The sequence below is a fragment of the Bos indicus x Bos taurus genome, chromosome 23, assembly GCF_003369695.1.
Source record: "Bos indicus x Bos taurus breed Angus x Brahman F1 hybrid chromosome 23, Bos_hybrid_MaternalHap_v2.0, whole genome shotgun sequence".
NCBI lineage: Eukaryota > Metazoa > Chordata > Mammalia > Artiodactyla > Bovidae > Bos > Bos indicus x Bos taurus.
The window spans coordinates 51,703,381-51,721,717 of record NC_040098.1 but is presented as its reverse complement, the minus strand read 5'-3'; the positions used below and the strand labels follow the sequence as shown (position 1 = coordinate 51,721,717).

General features: G+C 52.8%; 1 protein-coding gene across 2 annotated transcripts; it reads left to right on the top strand.

The window, feature by feature from the left end:
• Positions 1-1,931: 1,931 nt before the first annotated feature.
• Positions 1,932-16,392, top strand: LOC113881574 (serpin B6-like). 2 transcript variants are annotated; one of them, XM_027524609.1, is made up of 8 exons: positions 1,935-2,038; positions 4,290-4,433; positions 8,260-8,434; positions 10,175-10,324; positions 13,016-13,133; positions 14,093-14,235; positions 15,537-15,692; positions 15,879-16,392. In XM_027524609.1, the coding sequence occupies exons 3-8, from the start codon at positions 8,270-8,272 to the stop codon at positions 16,278-16,280; spliced, it is 1,134 nt and encodes a 377-aa protein (XP_027380410.1). In that variant the 5' UTR covers positions 1,935-2,038; positions 4,290-4,433; positions 8,260-8,269; the 3' UTR covers positions 16,281-16,392. The 2 variants fall into 2 exon arrangements, with proteins under 2 accessions (XP_027380409.1, XP_027380410.1); XM_027524608.1 differs by lacking the exon at positions 4,290-4,433 and having other exon boundaries at positions 1,932-2,038.
• Positions 16,393-18,337: the final 1,945 nt, after the last annotated feature.

The following is an 18,337-nucleotide window of genomic DNA, read 5'->3' as shown; positions in this document are numbered from 1 at the left end:
TTCAAAATCTTTTGAGTTTTAACTGATTGTTAGAAGGAGTTCATGCCCCCTATGTATCTCTTTGGGGCTTCTCTGGTGGCTCAGATGGTAAAGAATTGGCCTGCGATGGCGGATACCCAAGTTCGATCCCAAGGTCAGGAAGATCTCGTGTAGAAGGGAAAGGCTACCCACTCCAGCATTCTGGCCTGCAGAATTCTAAACATGAACCACACAATCCATGGGTCACAGAGTCGGACACAACAGAGCGACTTTCACTCTCACTCTGGCGGGGCCTCAGCTTCTGTCCTCAGCTATGACTCTGACACACAGGCGCAGCTGGGCCGGTGAATCCCGCATGCGGCTCCTGCACCCACGTCCCATATCCTGCTCTGTTCCTACTTGTCTCCTGGACACCTTCACTTCATGCTCCGCAAGCACCGTGAGTCCTCTTTGACAGGAGATGCGGGTTTGACCCCTGGGTCAGCAAGCTCCCCTGGAGCAGGAAATGAAAATCCTACGGGTGGATTTTCAGTCCATGGTGGGCGACAGTCCACAGGGTCTCAAGGAGTCCGGCACAACTGACCACTGAGCACAGCAATGCTACGTTACACCCCTGACCCCCTCTTCCCCGGGAGGCTCTCTTTCACTTAATCACATCACAATGAGTACAGATACCTGAGTTAGATTAGTAACTGGCACCTGCATCTCCACTCCTTTCCTGGCCCCTTGCCCCCAGTCCACCTGGTTCTCACATCCTGTGATGCCCGCCCTCATCAGCTCTGGGCAGCATCCCGTCACTGCTGCACTGCCCAGGCTCAGGCCCGCCTGGCTGTGCCCTGGTCCCAGAGCCGAGTCCTAAGGGCCCCTGGGTCCTCTCCCCCTGCACCCAGTCCATCCTGAGGGCTGGTGCTGGAGTCAGAAAGGAAACGGATGGGAGGGAGGGGAGGAAACAGATCAATGAAGGAATCATGTTACTCATCCAGTTTGAACCCTGTTGTTTCCAGTCGACCCCTTCCCTGTCCATCACCATCTCCCAGAGCTTGCTCAAACTCATGTCCACTGAGTTAATGATCAATCCAACCATCTCATCCTCTGTCATCCCCTTCTCCTCCTGCCTGCAATCTTTCCCAGCATCAGGGTCTTTTCCAATGAGTCAGCTCTTCACATCAGGTGACTAAAGTATTAGAGCTTCAGCTTCAGCCTCAGTCCTTCCAATGAATATTCAGGATTTATTTCCTTCAGGATTATCTGGGTGATTGCCTTGCAGTTCAAGGACTCTCAAGAGTCTTTTCCGACACCACAGCGCCATGACTGATGGATAAAACCCCAATTCCTCAGAACGGCCTCCAGGTTCTTTCCAGTCCAGCCCTGCTCAATCCTTCCAGCCTGCCTGCCTCACCTTGGGCGCTCCCCGGCCCACACGCTCTGCCCGGTCCTGAGTGTACCTCCTGGGAGCGGGAGCCCTTTCCCACCAGTGACTCCGCCTGGTTGTTCCGCCTCCAGCCGCCCCTGGACCTCACCCCTCCCTCGGGCTCGGCTCCTCTGTCACCCCGGGAGCCCAGCCCACGCCCCACTGCATCACTAGCTCTGACCTTCTGCCCCATCGAGCTGGTTACCTGCCCATCAGAGCCTCCACCCGCTGCACAGAGACACAACCTCTTTCCCATCCCTCTGAACCCACAGAAGAGGAAGAGCGTGTTTGATCAGTTTTATCCCTCGCCTCCTTTCTGACCTGATAGAGTCCTCCGTACAATCAGCTTCCAACCCATAGAGCGTGGGGGTTTCCAGCTCTGCTACCTAGGTGGGCTTCGGGGGTAGGAAGATGCTGTTGCTCCCTGTGCAGGTCTAACTGTCGCCCCGCCCTCCGGCATGGCTCAATCCATCCGCCCCTCCTGCTCTGCCCGCCCCTCCAACCCAGGTATTTGGGCCCCAGCGCCAGGGTCCCTGCCCAGCCCGCTCCTGACCGCGCTCCTTACTGTACCTGTGGGGCAGTGGGGCCGCGGCACTGGCCTGCGCGAGGCGGAAGGTGGGGTGGCCGGGCAGTGGACATCACGACGCTGTGAGTGTGGATCCTGGACCCCCGCGCCCGCTTGGGGTCTTGTGAAATGTGTGTGCTTCTTACTGGCATGTGCATGCAATGCAGAAGAGCTGTCCCTTAATGTAAAAGTCCCACTAGACTGTTTATCGTTTTCTTTGATACCTGCAATGTCTTTATGATAAATTTCTTAAATTTGGTCCTTTTTTTTTTCTTTTTTAGGATTAAGCCTTCTTTAATCTTTTTATGATTGACTAGTAAGGATTTTTATGTTATTACAAAGTGAACAAGAAAGTCAGCTTATGATTATGTGACAGGTTATTTTCAAATTCACGGCTCAGGACAAATAAGAAGGATCTTAGTAAATGGTACTCAGTGTTTGGAGATTTATTTCACAGTTGACGGAGAAACCAGGTAATAAGCGAGGAAGTGGTTTTTCAACATGAAAGTACTGTTTTACTCTGCTCAAAAAAGAGTTTGTAGATGTGTGACCATGTGTTTAGCTTGTCTCTCGTGTTGTCTCGTTCCGTCGCTGAGTCGCGTCCGACTCTTTGCGACCCCATGGACTGCAGCCCATCAGGCCTCCCTGCCCTTCACACACTCCCAGCGTTTATCCAAACTCATATAAGTGTGCAAGCTCTGCCCTGATCAGATACTTCCAATGTCCCTCTGTATCTCGGTGTGATTGTGTCAGCACACACGCACACACTGTGACAGACCCAAACTTGCCCCTTCAGGAGACTCACCTGTGATCTGTGCACATGACCTTCTTGGGAGTGGGGGTCTTTGCAAATGTGATCAAGGATCTTGAAATGAGATAATCCTGGATTATCTCAGTTCAGTTCAGTTCAGTTGCTTAGTCATGTCCAACTCTTTGCAACCCCATGGACCACAGAACGCCAGGCCTCCCTGCCCTCACCAACTCCCAGAGTTTATCCAAACTCATGTCCATTGAGTTGGTGATGCCATCCAACTGTCTCATCCTCTGTCATCCCCTTCTCCTCCCGCCTTCAATTTTTCCCAGCATCAGGGTCTTTTCAAATGAGTCAATTCTTCCCATCAGGTGGCCAAAGAATTGGAGTTTCACCTTCAGCATCAGTCCTTCCAATGAATATTAAGGACTGATTTCCTTTAGGATGGCCTGGTTGGATCTCCTTTCAGTCCAAGGCACTCTCAAGAGTCTTCTCCAACACCACAGCTCAAAAACATCACTTCTTCACCGCTCAGCTTTCTTTATAGTCCAACTTTCACATCCATACCTGACTACTGGGAAAACCATAGCTTTGACTAAATAGACCTTTGTTGGCAAAGTAATGTCTCTGTTTTTTAATATGCTGTCTAGGTTGGTCATAACTTTTCTTTCAAGGAGTAAGTGTCTTTTCATTTCATGGCTGCCATCACCTTCTGCAGTGACTTTGGAGCCCGCCAAAATAAAGTCAACCACTGTTTCCACTGTTTCCCCATCTATTTGCCACGAAGTGATGGGACAAGATGCCATGATCTTAGTTTTCTGAATGTTGAGCTTTAAGCCAACTTTTTCACTCTCCTCTTTCACTTTCATCAGGAGGTTTTTTTGTTCTTCTTCACTTTCTGCCATAAAGGTGGTGTCATCTGCATATCTGAGGTTATTGATGTTTCTCCCGGCAATCTTGATTCCAGCTTGTGCTTCATCCAGCCCGGCATTTCTCATGATGTGCTCTGCATATAAGTTAAATAAGCAGGGTGACAATATACAGCTTTGATGTACTCCTTTTCCTATTTGGAACCAGTGTGTTGTTCCATGTCCAGTTCTAACTGTTGCTTCCTGACCTGCATACGGATTTCTCAAGAGGCAGGTCAGGTGGTCTGCTATTCCCATCTCTTTCAGAATTTTCAAGTTTATTGTGATCCGCACAGTCAACGGCTTTGGCATAGTCAATGAAGCAGAGATAGATCTTTTCCTGGAACCCTCTTGCTCTTCGATGACCCAGCGGATGTTGGCGATTGGTCTCTGGCTCCTCTGCCTTTGCCGTGGCCTTGTTTGCTGTGACCAGTGCGTTCTCTTGGCAAAACTCTAGTAGCCTTTGCCCTGCTTCATACTGAAAGGAGGGGATTACAGGTCCCGTGGACCACCCAGCCTCTACCCTGCCTGCCACCAGACCAGGAGGCTCCTTCATTTGCTGGATCCACACGAAAAAAAAAAAAAGCTGCTCACCCCTAGATCACTCACATCCTGCCATGTAAACAATTTCCAACCTTGTTTTGTGTTTTCTCCTTAATATAACGAACATCCCAGTATTGTCAGGCATTTGTGGAAAGCCTGTGTATGAAAGACAGCCAAGTATTATAAACACCAACCACAGCAGCAAAAACCCCAGAAGAAGAGAGAGAATGAGAGGAGCAGAAGACAACACAGCAGCCTGTGACTGACATTCTCCAGGTAACTGGAGCGGAGGGCAGGAAAGAACAGCAGAGGACTCGGAGTCTTTAGTAATGAGGGATAGAATGGCTAAGGTTGGAGAAAAGCACTAGAAAAATTGGAAGAGAAAGTCAACTGTGTCTTGCAGAAAATGAGATGGAAAATGCAGGAGAGGGAGGCAGATGAGAGCAGAGCTCTCTGCCCGCAGCAGGCAGCCATGCCTTGCCCAGTGCCCTGCAGATAACAACTTCTGCGCCGGCCGGTAGGAGGTGCACAGAAGAACAGTCAGTCCACAGGGGTGACAGGGGCCTTAAAAGTTCCCAGAGGGGAAGGGGTAGGGGAAGTTTCTTGAGTTGCCAGTTTGAAGAAGGCAGGGGTTAGTCCCTCAGTCGAGTGTGACTCCTTGGGACCCCATGGACTGTACCTTTCCAGGCTCCTCTGTCATGGACAGAGAATTCTCCGGGCAAGAATACTTGAGTGGGTTGTCATGTCCTTCTCCAAGGGATCTTCCTGACCCAGGGATCGAACCTTGGTCTCCTGCACTGCAGGAGGATTCTTTACCATCTGAGCCACCAGGGAAGTCCAATTTCATTATCTATCTAAGCTAATTGAAATATCTCGTTTGTAAAAAGTCGTGAGACTCTTAATAAGCTCAGGATGAAGGAAACAAGATGAGCTCTGAAAAGGCGCAAGAAGATTTCAGTCCTGTTCCAGGAAATGCTGCCTGAGACCCCTCTGTGATTGCTGCGTACAAGTGCTTATTCCCGGCTGCGAGGCTCACAAGCACGGTAGTTACATCAACCAACCTAAAGGCCCAAGATTTAAACTAAGAGCCTCAGAGCCACTTTACACAATGGAGCCCTGCATTACACAGCCCAGATAGGGGGCACACAAACTTCACTTTAAGGAAAGACATCGGTTTGCAAGGAACTGAAAATCGGTATTTGGTCAAGGCCTGGTAAAATCCCAGTGAAGGGGGAACCTAAGCTCAGAAGACCCACCTCCTCCTCAGCTGTGCCTGGCAGTCAGGGTGACTTGGGGGCAGCTGGGATGGCACAGTGCCCTGTGTGGCGAGGGTAGCACCTTAAGATTACTTTAAGCCCAGAGAGTCATTAAAACAAGCCTTACTGTCACCCTGCTGCTGCTGCTAAGTCGCTTCAGTTGTGTCCGACTCTGTGCAACCCCAGAGACGGCAGCCCACCAGGCTCCCCTGTCCCTGGGATTCTCCAGGCAAGAACACTGGAGTGGGTTGCCATTTCCTTCTCCAATGCATGAAAGTGAAAAGTGAAAGTGAAGTCGCTCAGACAGGTCCGACTCCTAGCAACCCCATGGACTTCGGCCCACCAGGCTCCTCCGTCCGTGGGATTTTCCAGGCAAGAGCACTGGAGTGGGCTGCCATTGTCACCTTAGTGAAAGTTAAAGTCACTCAGTCATGTCCGACTCTTTGAGACCCCATGGCCTATACAGTCCATGGAATTCTCCAGGGCAGAATGCTGGACTGGGTAGCCTTTCCCGTCTCCAGAGGATCTTCCCAACCCAGGGGTCGAACCCAGGTCTCCCACGTTGCAGGGGGATTCTTTACCAGCTAAGCCACAAGTGAAGCCCAAGAATATTGGAGTGGGTAGCCTATCCCTTCTGCAGCAGATCTTCCCAACTCAGGAATCAAAGTGGGGTCTCCTACATTGCAGGTAGATTCTCTACCAACTGAGCAACTAGGGAAGTCCATGGGTCTATTTCATCTTTGTTATATGTTCTTATACCTTTCCTAAAGCTGATAATGAGATTCCCTTTGCACTGTTTCCTGAGTTGAGTCTGCAGGGCCTGAACTATCAGAGCAATTCACACCAGCCCTGGGTACAGGACCCTCCCGAGTTCCTGCCTGGGGAGCACGGTGCTGCCTCTGGTGTCCTGTCTCAGTGCCCCGGGGAGTGCACGAAGCACCATTTCCTGTCTGATTTCGGGGCCTGTATCAGCGTGGGCTGTTCACTTATCTCGCGATTGATGTATTTTCTGCCGTCAGAGTACCCTGAACAAACCTCTGGGCCTCACCGCTTCATTCCTTCCTTTTCAGTTTAGCGGTTTCACAGGGAGTGGGTGTGCGCTCACCTTTAATGACCATCAGCAACTGTTGTCAGTGGACGGAAAGAACTACCACCAGCATCGCTGTGGCCTTTGAAGACAAGTGCACTCTGCTTTTTTCTGTATTAGTGTTAAGGTATTGGATATTAAGGCCTGTCCTGCTGGCTCAGTGGAAAGCATTCTTCTGCAATGCAGGAGCCTCGGGTTCAGCCCTGGGTCGGAAAGATCCCCTGGAGAAGGAAATGGCAACCCACTCCAGTATTCTTGCTTGGAAAATCCATGGACAGAGGGGCCAGGTAGGCTGTAGTCCATGGAATCACCAAAGAGTCAGACATGACTTAGCTACTAAGCAAGAAATTGGATATTAAAGATGGAAGAGAATGTGTGTGGGGGGAGTGTTTCCTCTCCTCTACATTCTTCCTGGCTGGTCTAGAAATTAAATTGACCTAAGACAAATCAATAGCAAAAAACCAACGCCACTGAATTTTGTGTGAACCTTGAAGATATAAGACTCAAGAAGTGACAAGGCAGGCAGCTTTGTGTGTGTGTGAAGATTTGACAAAACAAGGGGTTTTTGCCTGGGGAGCAAGTTTGTGAAGAAACAGGGTTTGCTGGTTCCTTGTACAGCCTTTTCAGCCTTTTGTTTCCCTCTTTGGCCATAAAGATGTCTCTCTACCTCTGGTACAGGGACGATATTTCCACATGGAGATTTATTTTCAGCTTTCAGGGTGAGCAGAAGGGCAGAGCACGCTTTTTGCACCAGCTATTTCTCAAGTCTCTTTACTTCAGAGCAATCAGTGTGCTGCAGTGGAGTGTTCTGGGGTGAGCTGCCCTGCACGCCATCAGGAGCACAGATTACCTGGTGCGTCCCCGTCCTCATTCAGGGAGCAGAAATCAGGGAGCTGACGCAGGGCCCGGAGCGGGGCTGCCAGCCTGCACGCCCTGTGGCTTCGCGCCCTTTCCTCAGGCTCACCTGCTTGTTTCTCCCACGTCGGTATCTAGGACTGACGCTGCTTTCTGTTGAAGAACTGGGGATCTCTCAGCTGTCATCCCTTCCCACCAGGCAGAGAGGCCCTGAACCCTTGGGCACCCCCGCCCCTCCCCACAGTGTCCTGTTCTGGACCGAACGCCCTCCGTGGCGGGGCTGTCAACCTCCGAGGCCGGGCCCTGGAGGTGGATGTGGGCGCGTCCTGAGCCCTTGTCCCGAGCGGGGTGACAGGGCTGGGGCCTGGGGCGGCAAGGGCTCGGAACGGGGCCCTGGATTCGGGCTTTGGCACAGGCAGAGGTCCCAGAGGAGGAGACCTGGGCGTCACGGGGGCTTGTCTTTGAGGCTTTCGTGTTCTTGGTACGGGGTTTTCTTGTCCTTTATCTCAAGGCTTCAGATCATGCTCAGTGGGGTCTTTCTCTCTCTTTACAAAACATTCAACTTGTGTAATTGTGTTTGGATTGATCATTTTGAGTGATTCTTGGTATAAAATCATACCTAGAGGCCCCAAACACAATAGAAATGAGAAAAAAAGCCAATAGCTCCCTCCCACCCTCCCAGGCCCAGCACCCTCTCTGTGTCAGCAGCGTGTCTCAGCCATGTTCACGTGTCAGAAGCCCACAGGAGGGTCTGAGTGCCCCCCGAGGAAACTGAGTTTTGTGCGTGTAGCTGTTTGCTCGTCCAAGCAGAGCGTCAGTGCTAACAACAGTTAAGAGAAGAGTGAGATGCTGTCGACTTGTAGCCTGAATTTGCGTGACACTGATTTTAAATCCATCCTTTCAGCCTCGCCACCATGGATGCGCTGTCAGAAGCAAACGGCACCTTTGCCTTGACCCTTCTGAAAAAGCTGGGTGAGGGCAGCTCGAAAAATGTGCTTATCGCACCCCTAAGCATCTCCTCTGCCCTGGCCATGGTCCTCCTGGGGGCCAGGGGCAACACCGCAGCCCAGATGTGCCAGGTACGTTCGGGAAGCCGCTTCTGGGCGGCAGCTGAAGCTCTTTCTTTGGCCCGTGAGCTGGTGTACACGATTGAATCCCAAAGGCCTTGCTCGACAGACAGGCCTACTCCCCCATCTGCCCCGTCCCTGGGCGTCCCCTCAGCGTCTCTCTGGCTGGTGGTCTGGGGCTCCTGACCGCGCAGCACCCGATTCCAGCAGGACAGGCTTGAATGAGCAAGCGTCATCGAGCCTCTGCTCGGACCCGCTGCCCAAGGCCCTGCTGGCCGAGGCCCGTCCTGCCGAGACGCCCAGAGCCGGCCCCGGGCAGGCTGCACAGGGTGTGGACGCCAGCTCCTGGGCTGCAGTGGCCTCGGGGCGCTGACCTCTGGCCCCCTGGGGGTCACAGCCTTCCCGCACGTGGGGTGCCCTTACCCTTCCCAATTGCCTGGGGTCCGAGGGTCTCCAGGTTTAACAGAGTCCTGATCCCGCCCTTGAGCCTGGCCTTGAGTTTGACCTTTGCCCTAAGGCCATCACTTTCAGGGTCCTGTGCCAGCTGGAGAGGCTGGGAGTGAGAAACATTGGCACCCTCCACCCAGCAAGTGTTAGGGCACAAATACGCGGGTGCTCGTGCTCAGTCATCTCTGACTCTCTGCTTCCCCGTGGACTGTAGCCCTCCAGGCTCCTCTGTCCATGGGGTTCTCCAGAAAGAACACTGGTGTGGGTTGCCATGTCCTCCAGGGGATCTTCCCGACCCAGGGATCGAACCCACGAGTCTTGAGTCTCCTGCACTGGCAGGTGGATCCTTTACCACTGTGCCGCCTGGGAGACGCGTGTGTTCCCTTTAAGTTCTGCTGAAAAGGGAGCAGTCCCCTCTTGAGCTCGGCACTGTCTCCGCTCCCACTCTCCCAACTCTGAAGGGGCCGCCCTCTCTCTGGGCACCTCCTGTGCAGATTCCGATTTTAGGGGCAGGGCAGGTCTTCCCGCCCTGCATGGGGGTCTCTCCAGGGCTCCTGCCTGAGCTCCTCTCCTCCAGCAGTGGTGCCCCCCAGCCCTCCGGCCTCGGCCGGTCACTGGGTGCAAAGCCCTTGCCCAGGCTTTAGGTTCGTGTTACAGCGGAACCGGGCCGAATGTCTGTCTGGACCTTCTCTTGGTGGCTCCCAAACAAACCTCCCATGACCCGGAATGACCGGGACCGTGCCTGGCACTCTGTGTCCTGGCCGCATGGTGCCCGCTGGGCTCCTCATGGTCCAGGAGCGGCCCTGATCCCGCGAGGTGCTCTCCTCCGTGTGTCTGCTCTGCCGTGTTGTCACAAGGCCCCAGCAGGATGGCTGGGCATTTCTGCGCCCTGGCAACAGGGGGCAAGACACGAACGTGGGGGTGCCAGGCCTTTACGAAGGCCCGGGCCCGGAAGAGCCACTTCTGTGTCCCGCTGGTCGGAGCCCGTCCCAAGGCCAGTCCAGACCCAAAGATGTGGCCTGTTGTGCAGAGACAGGAGGCCTGTCCACGGCCCTGTCTGCAGGCAGACCGTGAGCACAGGGCCCTGGGCTCTCAAGGGGCATTTCTGCTCCCGCTGTCGCTGCCTGAGCCCCTGCGGGAGGCAGGCTGGGGGACTTCCCAGAGCCACTGTGCCTTTATTTGGGTGAGTCTTGTTTTAAGCTGCGGTGAGGATCAGTTCGGTGCTTAGGCTGACTTTAGTGTTGTGTCCATTTCCTGTAGTCCGGGCTTACTGCAGTGGTGGGTTTTATCTGTTTTTGATTTCAGACGCTTTCTCTAAACAAGAGCAGTGGGGGAGGTGAAGATGTCCACCAGGATTTCCAGAACCTTCTCAGCGAAGTTAATAGGACGGACACACAGTACTTGCTCAGAACTGCCAACAGGCTTTTTGGAGAGAAGCCCTACGATTTCCTCTCAGTAAGTCATACTCCCGATTGCCTGAAGCAGATAGAGACCGAGGTCGTGTGGAGACGGGAGGCGGGCCTTGTGGTGCAGACAGGCCTTGTGGGCTGAGACCCACACGGAGGGCGGGGTGTGGGACCCCAGTCACGACCTCACGCTTCCTGGAACCGTTCAGTCATTGGCTGTAAGAGGAGCCCTGTAACAGCCTTGTTCACATATTCATGAAGCTTCAGTGAGATGATTGTCAGAGAACTAACACGGATCATACCACAGTTGCAGAGGAGTTGGCCCAAACAGGGAAGTGATCAAATAGAATATTTCTGATGTTGTTTTTCACGTGTTGGAAGTATTTTGTGCATTGTGAGACTTGCTCAATTCTTTTATACATGTAAACATTTTGATTATCTTTTCCTATGCAGAAATTTTTTTTAATTTTTGTGTTTTTTACTCTGGTTCTATTTAATCACACTGCTTTCCTGATTTTTAAATTTTTTTCATACACACCTCAAGTAACCTGTGAGTGTGTTCTTATTATATAAAACGCAGACAGAGCCAGAGTCCTGCCACACTCTCTTCCATGTCGCCCCCGCGCCCAGTCTGAGGGCTTGTGCCCTGTACCTAGAGAAAGGCTTTGCATCTCACTACCTGTGTGGCTGCTGTTCAGTCGCTGAGCCGTGTCCGACTCTTTCTGACCCCGTGGGCTGCAGCAGCCCAGGCTCCTCTGTCCTCTACTGCGTCCCAGAGTTTGCTCAGAGTCACGTCCATTGAATCGGTGATGCATCCAACCCCTCGTCCTCTGTCCCCTCTTCTCCTTTGCCTTCGATGTCTCCCAGCATCAGGGTCTTTTCCGATGGGTCGGCTCTTCGTATCTGGTGGCCACAGTGATGGGGCTTCAGCCTCGGCAGCAGTGTGTGTCTGCCTCACCCTTCCTCACGGTGGCGGGCGGCGTGCTCAGGGGTGGCTGTACCAAGACGCAGCCGCCAGCCCCGGGTGGGCGTGGGGTGGGGCCCAGCCTGGGCCGAGCCGGCAGGGACCCTGTGTGTGTGGTTCTGTCCTGTGTGTGGGTGCTACTCCAGATGGACTTTAGAGGGAAGGGACAGAGGGAGGCTCTCAGATCTCAGTGAATTCTGCCTCATTCCCACCCCGACGGCTGCAGCCCTTCCCGTCGTCCTCAGGAAGGGTAGCGGGGTGGGTGCGTCCACCCTCTCCCCAGCGCTGCAGGTGCTCAGGCTTTAACATTCTGATTGCTCACGAGACTGAGCAGCTTTTCATGGTGATCAAACATTTGTATCTTTTCTGAAAATTGCCTATTATATGCCCTATGTGTATTTTACTTTTGGGCTTTATGTCTTTTTTTTTTAATGAGTTAATCATGTGTTAGGATAGCGATCCTATTCTGTTATATGATTTTTTACATTATTTTTCACACTTGTTTCAGACTCTAAATTAACTGTTTTAAAACAGGTGGTGTAAAGTGAACAAAGTCACCATGAGGTCAAATATTTGTAAGGTTTGTACAGCTTGGTGGGAACTTTTTTTTAGAACCTGGTTTACTTGTTTTTATCAATCTTAGCTACATGCAAGTTTATTGTCATCTTTGAGCCTTAGATGTACAAAAAAGCAAAATTTTCAATAAACACAAAAAACTGGCTAATTTTCCTTAACTTCCTTTTTTTGCTGGTGGATATTTGAAGAACAGCATTGATATTTAAAATGTTTTTGATATGGAACATAAAATCAAAAGATGAGAAATATTTGTCAGTTATTTCACAGTGATCGAGTATTCCACGAATCCAATACCAATGGCCGTGTATGATTAGATATTGCTTTAGTTTGGTTTTGACTGGTCATTACTCACTAAATAGTATTTTAAGAAGCAGGCACTTGTTTTCAGATGTGTTTAAAAGCTGTTGAAATCACCAAGGGTATGATGAGGTATCGACTTGTAGGTGACCACTTTGCTTCCAGACTATTTTCTTAGACTGGGAGATGGACATCTTTTCCAAAAGCCCCGATTAAGAACTGGAGCAGTAGGTTGGCAGAGCCTGAATGATGTGAGGGTTCTATGAAATGAGGCACCTGGACCACAAGATACAGGGGCCACAGTGTGCGGAGAACTCAGCCACGTGACATCGGCAGAGCCAATTCTCCTGGTCCTCAGAGCACCTCTGAGATGTAGCTACTGCTGCGTCCTTGCTTCCAGGGGGCAAGGAAGCCAGAGAGACGCTGCACCTTTCCAGGGTCACACGGCAGTGACGCCCGGAACGTGTGCTGGCGGCAGTGTTGCCGCATCGCCTCTCTTGAATGGCTGTGTTGTTGTTTAGTCGCTAAGTCGTGTCTGACTCCTTGCGATCCCGTGGATCAGGCTCTTCTGTGCGTGGGAATGTCCAGGCAAGAATACTGCAGTGTGTTGCCACTTCCTTCTCCAGGGGATCTTCCTCACACAGAGATCAAACCCTCATCTCCAACACTGGCAGGTGTATTCATTACCACTGTGCCACCTGGGAAGCCTGTGATTTTACTCAGTTATTTATTCAATGTAGCTGAAAACTGAGAAACCAGATTGAAGGTTAATTCTGCACATTCGTTTGTACATTACACAACTAACCGTCAAATGATCAGTGTTGAGGTCGGCGCGGTAAAGAAGTAAGCTGTTGGTGTTGTCTGTTTTGGAGCCATGTGATTCTGTCATTCCGTCTCTCCTAGTCTTTCAAAAATGCCTGCCACATATTCTACCAAGCAGAGATGGAAGAGCTGGACTTTGTCAGCGCTACGGAGGAGCCCACAAAGCACATAAACACCTGGGTAGCCGAAAAGACAGAAGGTGAGGACGTGTCACTACTTCTGTTCGCACAGTATTTGAATCAGTCTTATTTTCCATCAGTTCCTTCCCAAGACCATCAAATGTAAACAGAAATGGCTTTTTTCTCTAAAGAACTGGAAACTTTCAAATCCACTTCTGAAATATATTCAGTAAGTAATCAATTTCTCTACCTTTTCCCCTCCTCATCAGTATTTGGTGCACCTCTTCCAGAGCAATCGCACTTTGACTTTTGGCTGTTGCAGTTAATGTTCATGTAGTCTGCCTTTTCACAAAGGGTGGAAGGAAGACTCTGGATCGGGCTCCACCTCCCTGCCTGTGCAGCAGAGCGCATGCTCTGCGGGTCGCTGAGCATCACTGCAGGACACTCGGTCAAGCCCTCGTCCACCTGCGCTTCTTCGTTTTCGTGCTCTGCACGCTGGCTTCGGCCTGTCCCCTTCAGGACAGTCCCCTCACGTTGTAGACCGAACATTCCTTTTTCTGTCACTGTGAATTATCCTGCCCTATTATTTGTTCATTGTATGTGTTTTATGCAACTCATGGTATTTTCTGAGCGGAGACTTTAAGGCTTTTGTTGCTGATTTAGCTTTAGGGGCCAGACTCCCTGCATGGGTTTCCCTGGTGGCTCAGATGGTAAAGAATCCACCTGCCAATGCAGGAGAGGCGGGTTGGATCCCTGGGTCAGAAAGATCCCCTGGAGAAGGAAATGGCAACCTGCTCCAGTATTCTTGCCTGGGGAACCCCATGGATGCAGGAGCCTGGTGGGCTACAGTCCACGGGGTCACAAAGAGTGGGACCCAACTTAGTGAGTAAACAGACAACTCCTTGTTCGTGGTTGTCTGGGGGACAGGGAACCCTCTGATCTGTGCACTGACTCCTGCAGGGGACGGACCAGTGACTACTGTGCCCAGCACCTCCACCAGGTAACCCTGTTAGCTAACTGGTTCTTTAAATCTTTGCAGGTAAAATTAGAGACTTGCTCCCTGCAAATTCAGTTAACCCCATGACACGTCTGGTTCTCGTGAGCGCCGTCTACTTCAAAGGAAACTGGGCTAAACCATTTCTCAAAGGGCGCACCATGGAAGGGATATTCAACGTCTGCAAGGTGAACGAGAATGTGTCATAAAGCGAAGGAAGTTCTTGGAAACGGTCCCTGGGGTCCCCTTGGTTTACGGAGCCTGCCAGGAGGCTGACCTCAAGGAACGTGTGCCTCTTGTGGCCTTGGCAGCCCAGATGTGGATCTGGGCACACCCTGGCTTCCTCTCCTCCTGCTCCGCCTTTGCTGTATCATGAGCGGAGATCCGTGCGGCCAGTGTTCCGTCTTGTATCACACATCCCACGGGGCAGCTCGCAGGTCTCTGGGCGTCCTAGAACCCCCAAGATCCAGTTCAAACTCCAGACCATGGCTGTGACGCTCCATGGGCCTGGATCCTACCGTCTGTCTCCCTCCCGTCAGGAGCTACCTACACAGACGCCTTTCTCTGCAGGGCCGTCCAGAAGCCTCCCTAGCGGTCTCCGCAGCCCAGGTTCCTGGTTCCTGTGTCCCTCCTCTGAGCTCTCACAGAGCCCGTGGCCTCTCACAGTGGCTCTGATCTCCCAGAGCCCCTCGGGCCCATGTGCAGGACCAGGGAGGTTACTTGGAAGTTTTCCTGAGGACCGTGGCTGGGCTGAGAGTGGTGAGGGTAGGAAGCACAAGTCAGATTGTTTTGTATTTTCTTTTTAATAATTGTATCTATTTATCTTGGCTGTGCCCGGTCTTCTTGCTGCAGAGCCTTTCCTGCAGCTGCCATGGTGGAGGCCCTCTTGGCTCGGTGCTCAGGCCTGTGGGCTTAGAAGCCCCTGGACTGTGGGGTGTTCCCAGACCAGGGATGGAGCCTGTGTCTCCTGCATTGGAAGGCGGGTTATTTACCCCTGAGCCACCAGGGCAGCCCTGTTGTCTTTAAAACTAGAGCCAACATGGTTTGCACAAGAGTCAGCTGTGGGGCACGAAAGGCACCCAGGACCCTCCAGGGTTTGGCGGCGGGATGAGTGGTGTCGCCACGAGCAGAGATGGGAAGGTATAGATGGAGCAGGTGGAGGGGAACACGAGCCGCCAGTGTGGGAGCCGAACTGGAGGCTCCTTTGCGTTCAGATGCAGATGTCAGGTGGGCAGGAGCCGGGGGAGAGGTCCTGCTGGGAATGTCCATGTGGAGACTTCCTGGGTCAGCAGGAGAATAGCAGCCTGAGGCCTGAGTGCTGGGAACCAGGGGTGGGAGCTGGAGCTGTGCAGACGAGCTGACGACGCGGAGCTGGGGTGGGTCTGGAAGACAGGACAGAGTGTGTGGGTGCAGGTGGACGGCTCTGATGACTCGTCCAGCGTGTCCACGGGTCTTGTTTCAACTTAACGTTTATCCATTTCCATTATAGAACGTGCAGAAACGTGCGCTAATGATTTACAACTGGTCCACCTTTAAAACGGCCTGCATTGCAGAAATCTGCAGCCAGATTCTGGTGCTTCCCTACGTCGGCCAAGAGCTGAACATGGTCATCCTGCTGCCATTTGAAAGCACTGACTTGATCACGGTAAGCAGGCGGCTGTGTCCCCGGGGCCCAGGGTCTAATCTGGATCCCTGCCAGGCACTGGGCTGTGGGAACTCGTGTGCAGCTGGCAGGTTGCCCGGGCCCACAGGGCGCGGAGCGTGGGTCACAGTGAACGGTCCCCAAGGCAGCACTGCTGCAGACCCTGAGATCTCCTACCTTCTCCTCCAGGTCGAGAAGGCCCTGACCTACGAGAAATTTGTCACGTGGACGAAGCCGGACGTGCTGGCCGAGGTGGAGGTGGAGGTGTTCCTGCCCTGCTTCACGCTGGAGGAGAGTTACGACATGGAGTGCGTCCTCCGATACCTGGGCATGACCGACGCCTTCAACGCGGCCCGTGCCGACTTCAGCGGGATGTCGTGCCAGCCAGGCCTGCACCTGTCCAAGGTCATGCACAAGTCCTTCTTGGAGGTCACCGAGGAGGGCACGGAGGCCGTGGCCGCCTCAGAGGCCAGGATCAGGCGAAGCCTGGGCGTCGTGCACCATTTCTATGCCAACCGCCCCTTCCTCTTCTTCATCCAGCACAGCAGGACCGGGGCCATCCTGTTCTGCGGCCGCTTCTGCTCGCCGTGACGAGGTGGGGGGGCCCCCAGTGCCCCTCACCACTCTCCCCGATCTCTGCGAAGAGCTGGAACCCCGGTGACCTTGGCGAAGGTCCACAAATAAAGGGCTGATCGAGACCGCCTGTGTGTGTGTCTGTGCGTGTCTGTGTGTCTGTCTGTGTCAGTTTCTGTCTGTGCGTGTCTGTGTGTCTGTCTGTGTCAGTTTCTGTCTGTGCGTGTGTGTGTGTGTGTGTCTGTGTCTGTGTGTGTCTGTGTGTGTGTGTGTGCGTGTAGCCCAGCCTGTACGTCCCCCCGACTCCCTGTTCCCGCTGTCCTGTAGGAGGACCACCCTGGGTCCTCCCTTCCCAGCTCTCCGCTCCTGGGCAGGTCACCGCCACCCTCACCGCCCACCCAGGACCTCTCACCTCTTTCTGAGGCACACTGCGATTGCTTCAGTTCTGAGTCTCAGGGAATTTTACCCCTATCATTTGACTTGCTTCTTAAGTGTCTCTTTAGGTCCAACCTGGTCCTTTCCTCTGTGTCATAAATCCACATTAGGACTGAACAGGGTTTTTAGAGACAAGCCTCTTGTGAAACTGAAGCTTTCAATCTGTGTAGTTTTCATAAAATTCCTTGGTCTGGAAAAAACCCTCCGAACGGCCATACTTGAAGTTCCGCTTCTCTGCCATGTGACACGCAGCGTGGTGGGGTGGGGGGGAGATTAGTGAGCCAGAGGAGGGGTCCCGGCCCTCTGACTGGGCTGCCTCTGTGACACACATCCTTCCTCTCAGCTCCTGGTGCCATTTCGGGGGCTTGACCTCACTGGGGGTGGTGCTGGGTCAGCCTCGGGATCCAGGAATCTCCTGGTTAATCAACGTTCGTTTTTAGCCATCAGCCTGATCTGTCTTTCAGTGTTGCCGAGCACTGGGACACCTTCCTGCGCTCGGGTCCCCTCCTCCCGGCAACCTCCTGTTTCGTTACAGAAGCTAAAACACTTGAGGACAGGGCTGCAGGGAGCAGGGGAGCCGACTGCCCAGCACTTTGTGTGGAACCCCGGAACCACCGGGCGCCCTTCTCTGGGTCCCGTGTGCTGCGTGCAGGCCATTCCCGATCTGGCTTGGATTTCAAGGCTCCTTCCTGCCACTGTCTTCTCCTCAGTCCCCTCCAGGACACATGTACCTTCCCCCCACCACCACCTCCCGGGACCTCCCAGGTCATTCTCAGACGACCTGTTCTCTGACATCACCGGGAAGACCCGGCTCTAAAATGCTGTTTCCCTCTGCCTCTGGCTGAAGGGCTTTAACATTTGTACTTAATCGCATCCCCCAGGAACCTCACCATCCTTTTAGAAATGTGTCCAGACACTGCAGTTGAGGTACGGACACAAAATCAAGTCAAGGAGAATGAGGCTGTCCTAAGGCCAGTCACCTAGTGGGAACCACACCGAATACGGAAGCTCCTCCATAAAGTCCGTCCGGAATGAAGTGTCTGCCGGGGACTTTCTTGGGGAATTTGTGTGTAGCTGCCACCATCTAGTGGACAAGGCGATGGCACCCCACTCCAGTACTCTTGCCTGGAATATCTCATGGAGGGAGGAGCCTGGTACGCTGCATTCCATGGGGTCGCTAAGGGTTGGACACGACTGAGCGACTTCACTTTCACTTTTCACTTTCATGCACTGGAGAAGGAAATGGCAACCCACTCCAGTGTTCTTGCCTGGAGAATGCCAGGGATGGGGAAGCCTGGTGGGCTGCTGTCTATGGGGTCGCACAGAGGCAGACAGGACTGAAGCAACTTAGCAGCAGCCACCATCTAGATGTTTTCACATAATATCTAGGAAGTACCTCTGAGCACTTCTGGTGTTCTCATCACCTGCGAGGCACCTCAGGTAGGAGGTCGTGTCCTCAGCCAGGTGCCCAGCACCCAGCCCAGTGCCATGACGTGGGAGAGGCTGAGACATCCCTGCTATTTGAGTTGACGATCTTCATTATGCAAGGATGGAGCACTCATGGAGAAACAAGTTTAGAGAGAGAAAGGTCTTCAAAGTTAAGGAAGAAAAAAGTTTAAAGAAGGATTTTTCAAAGTTAT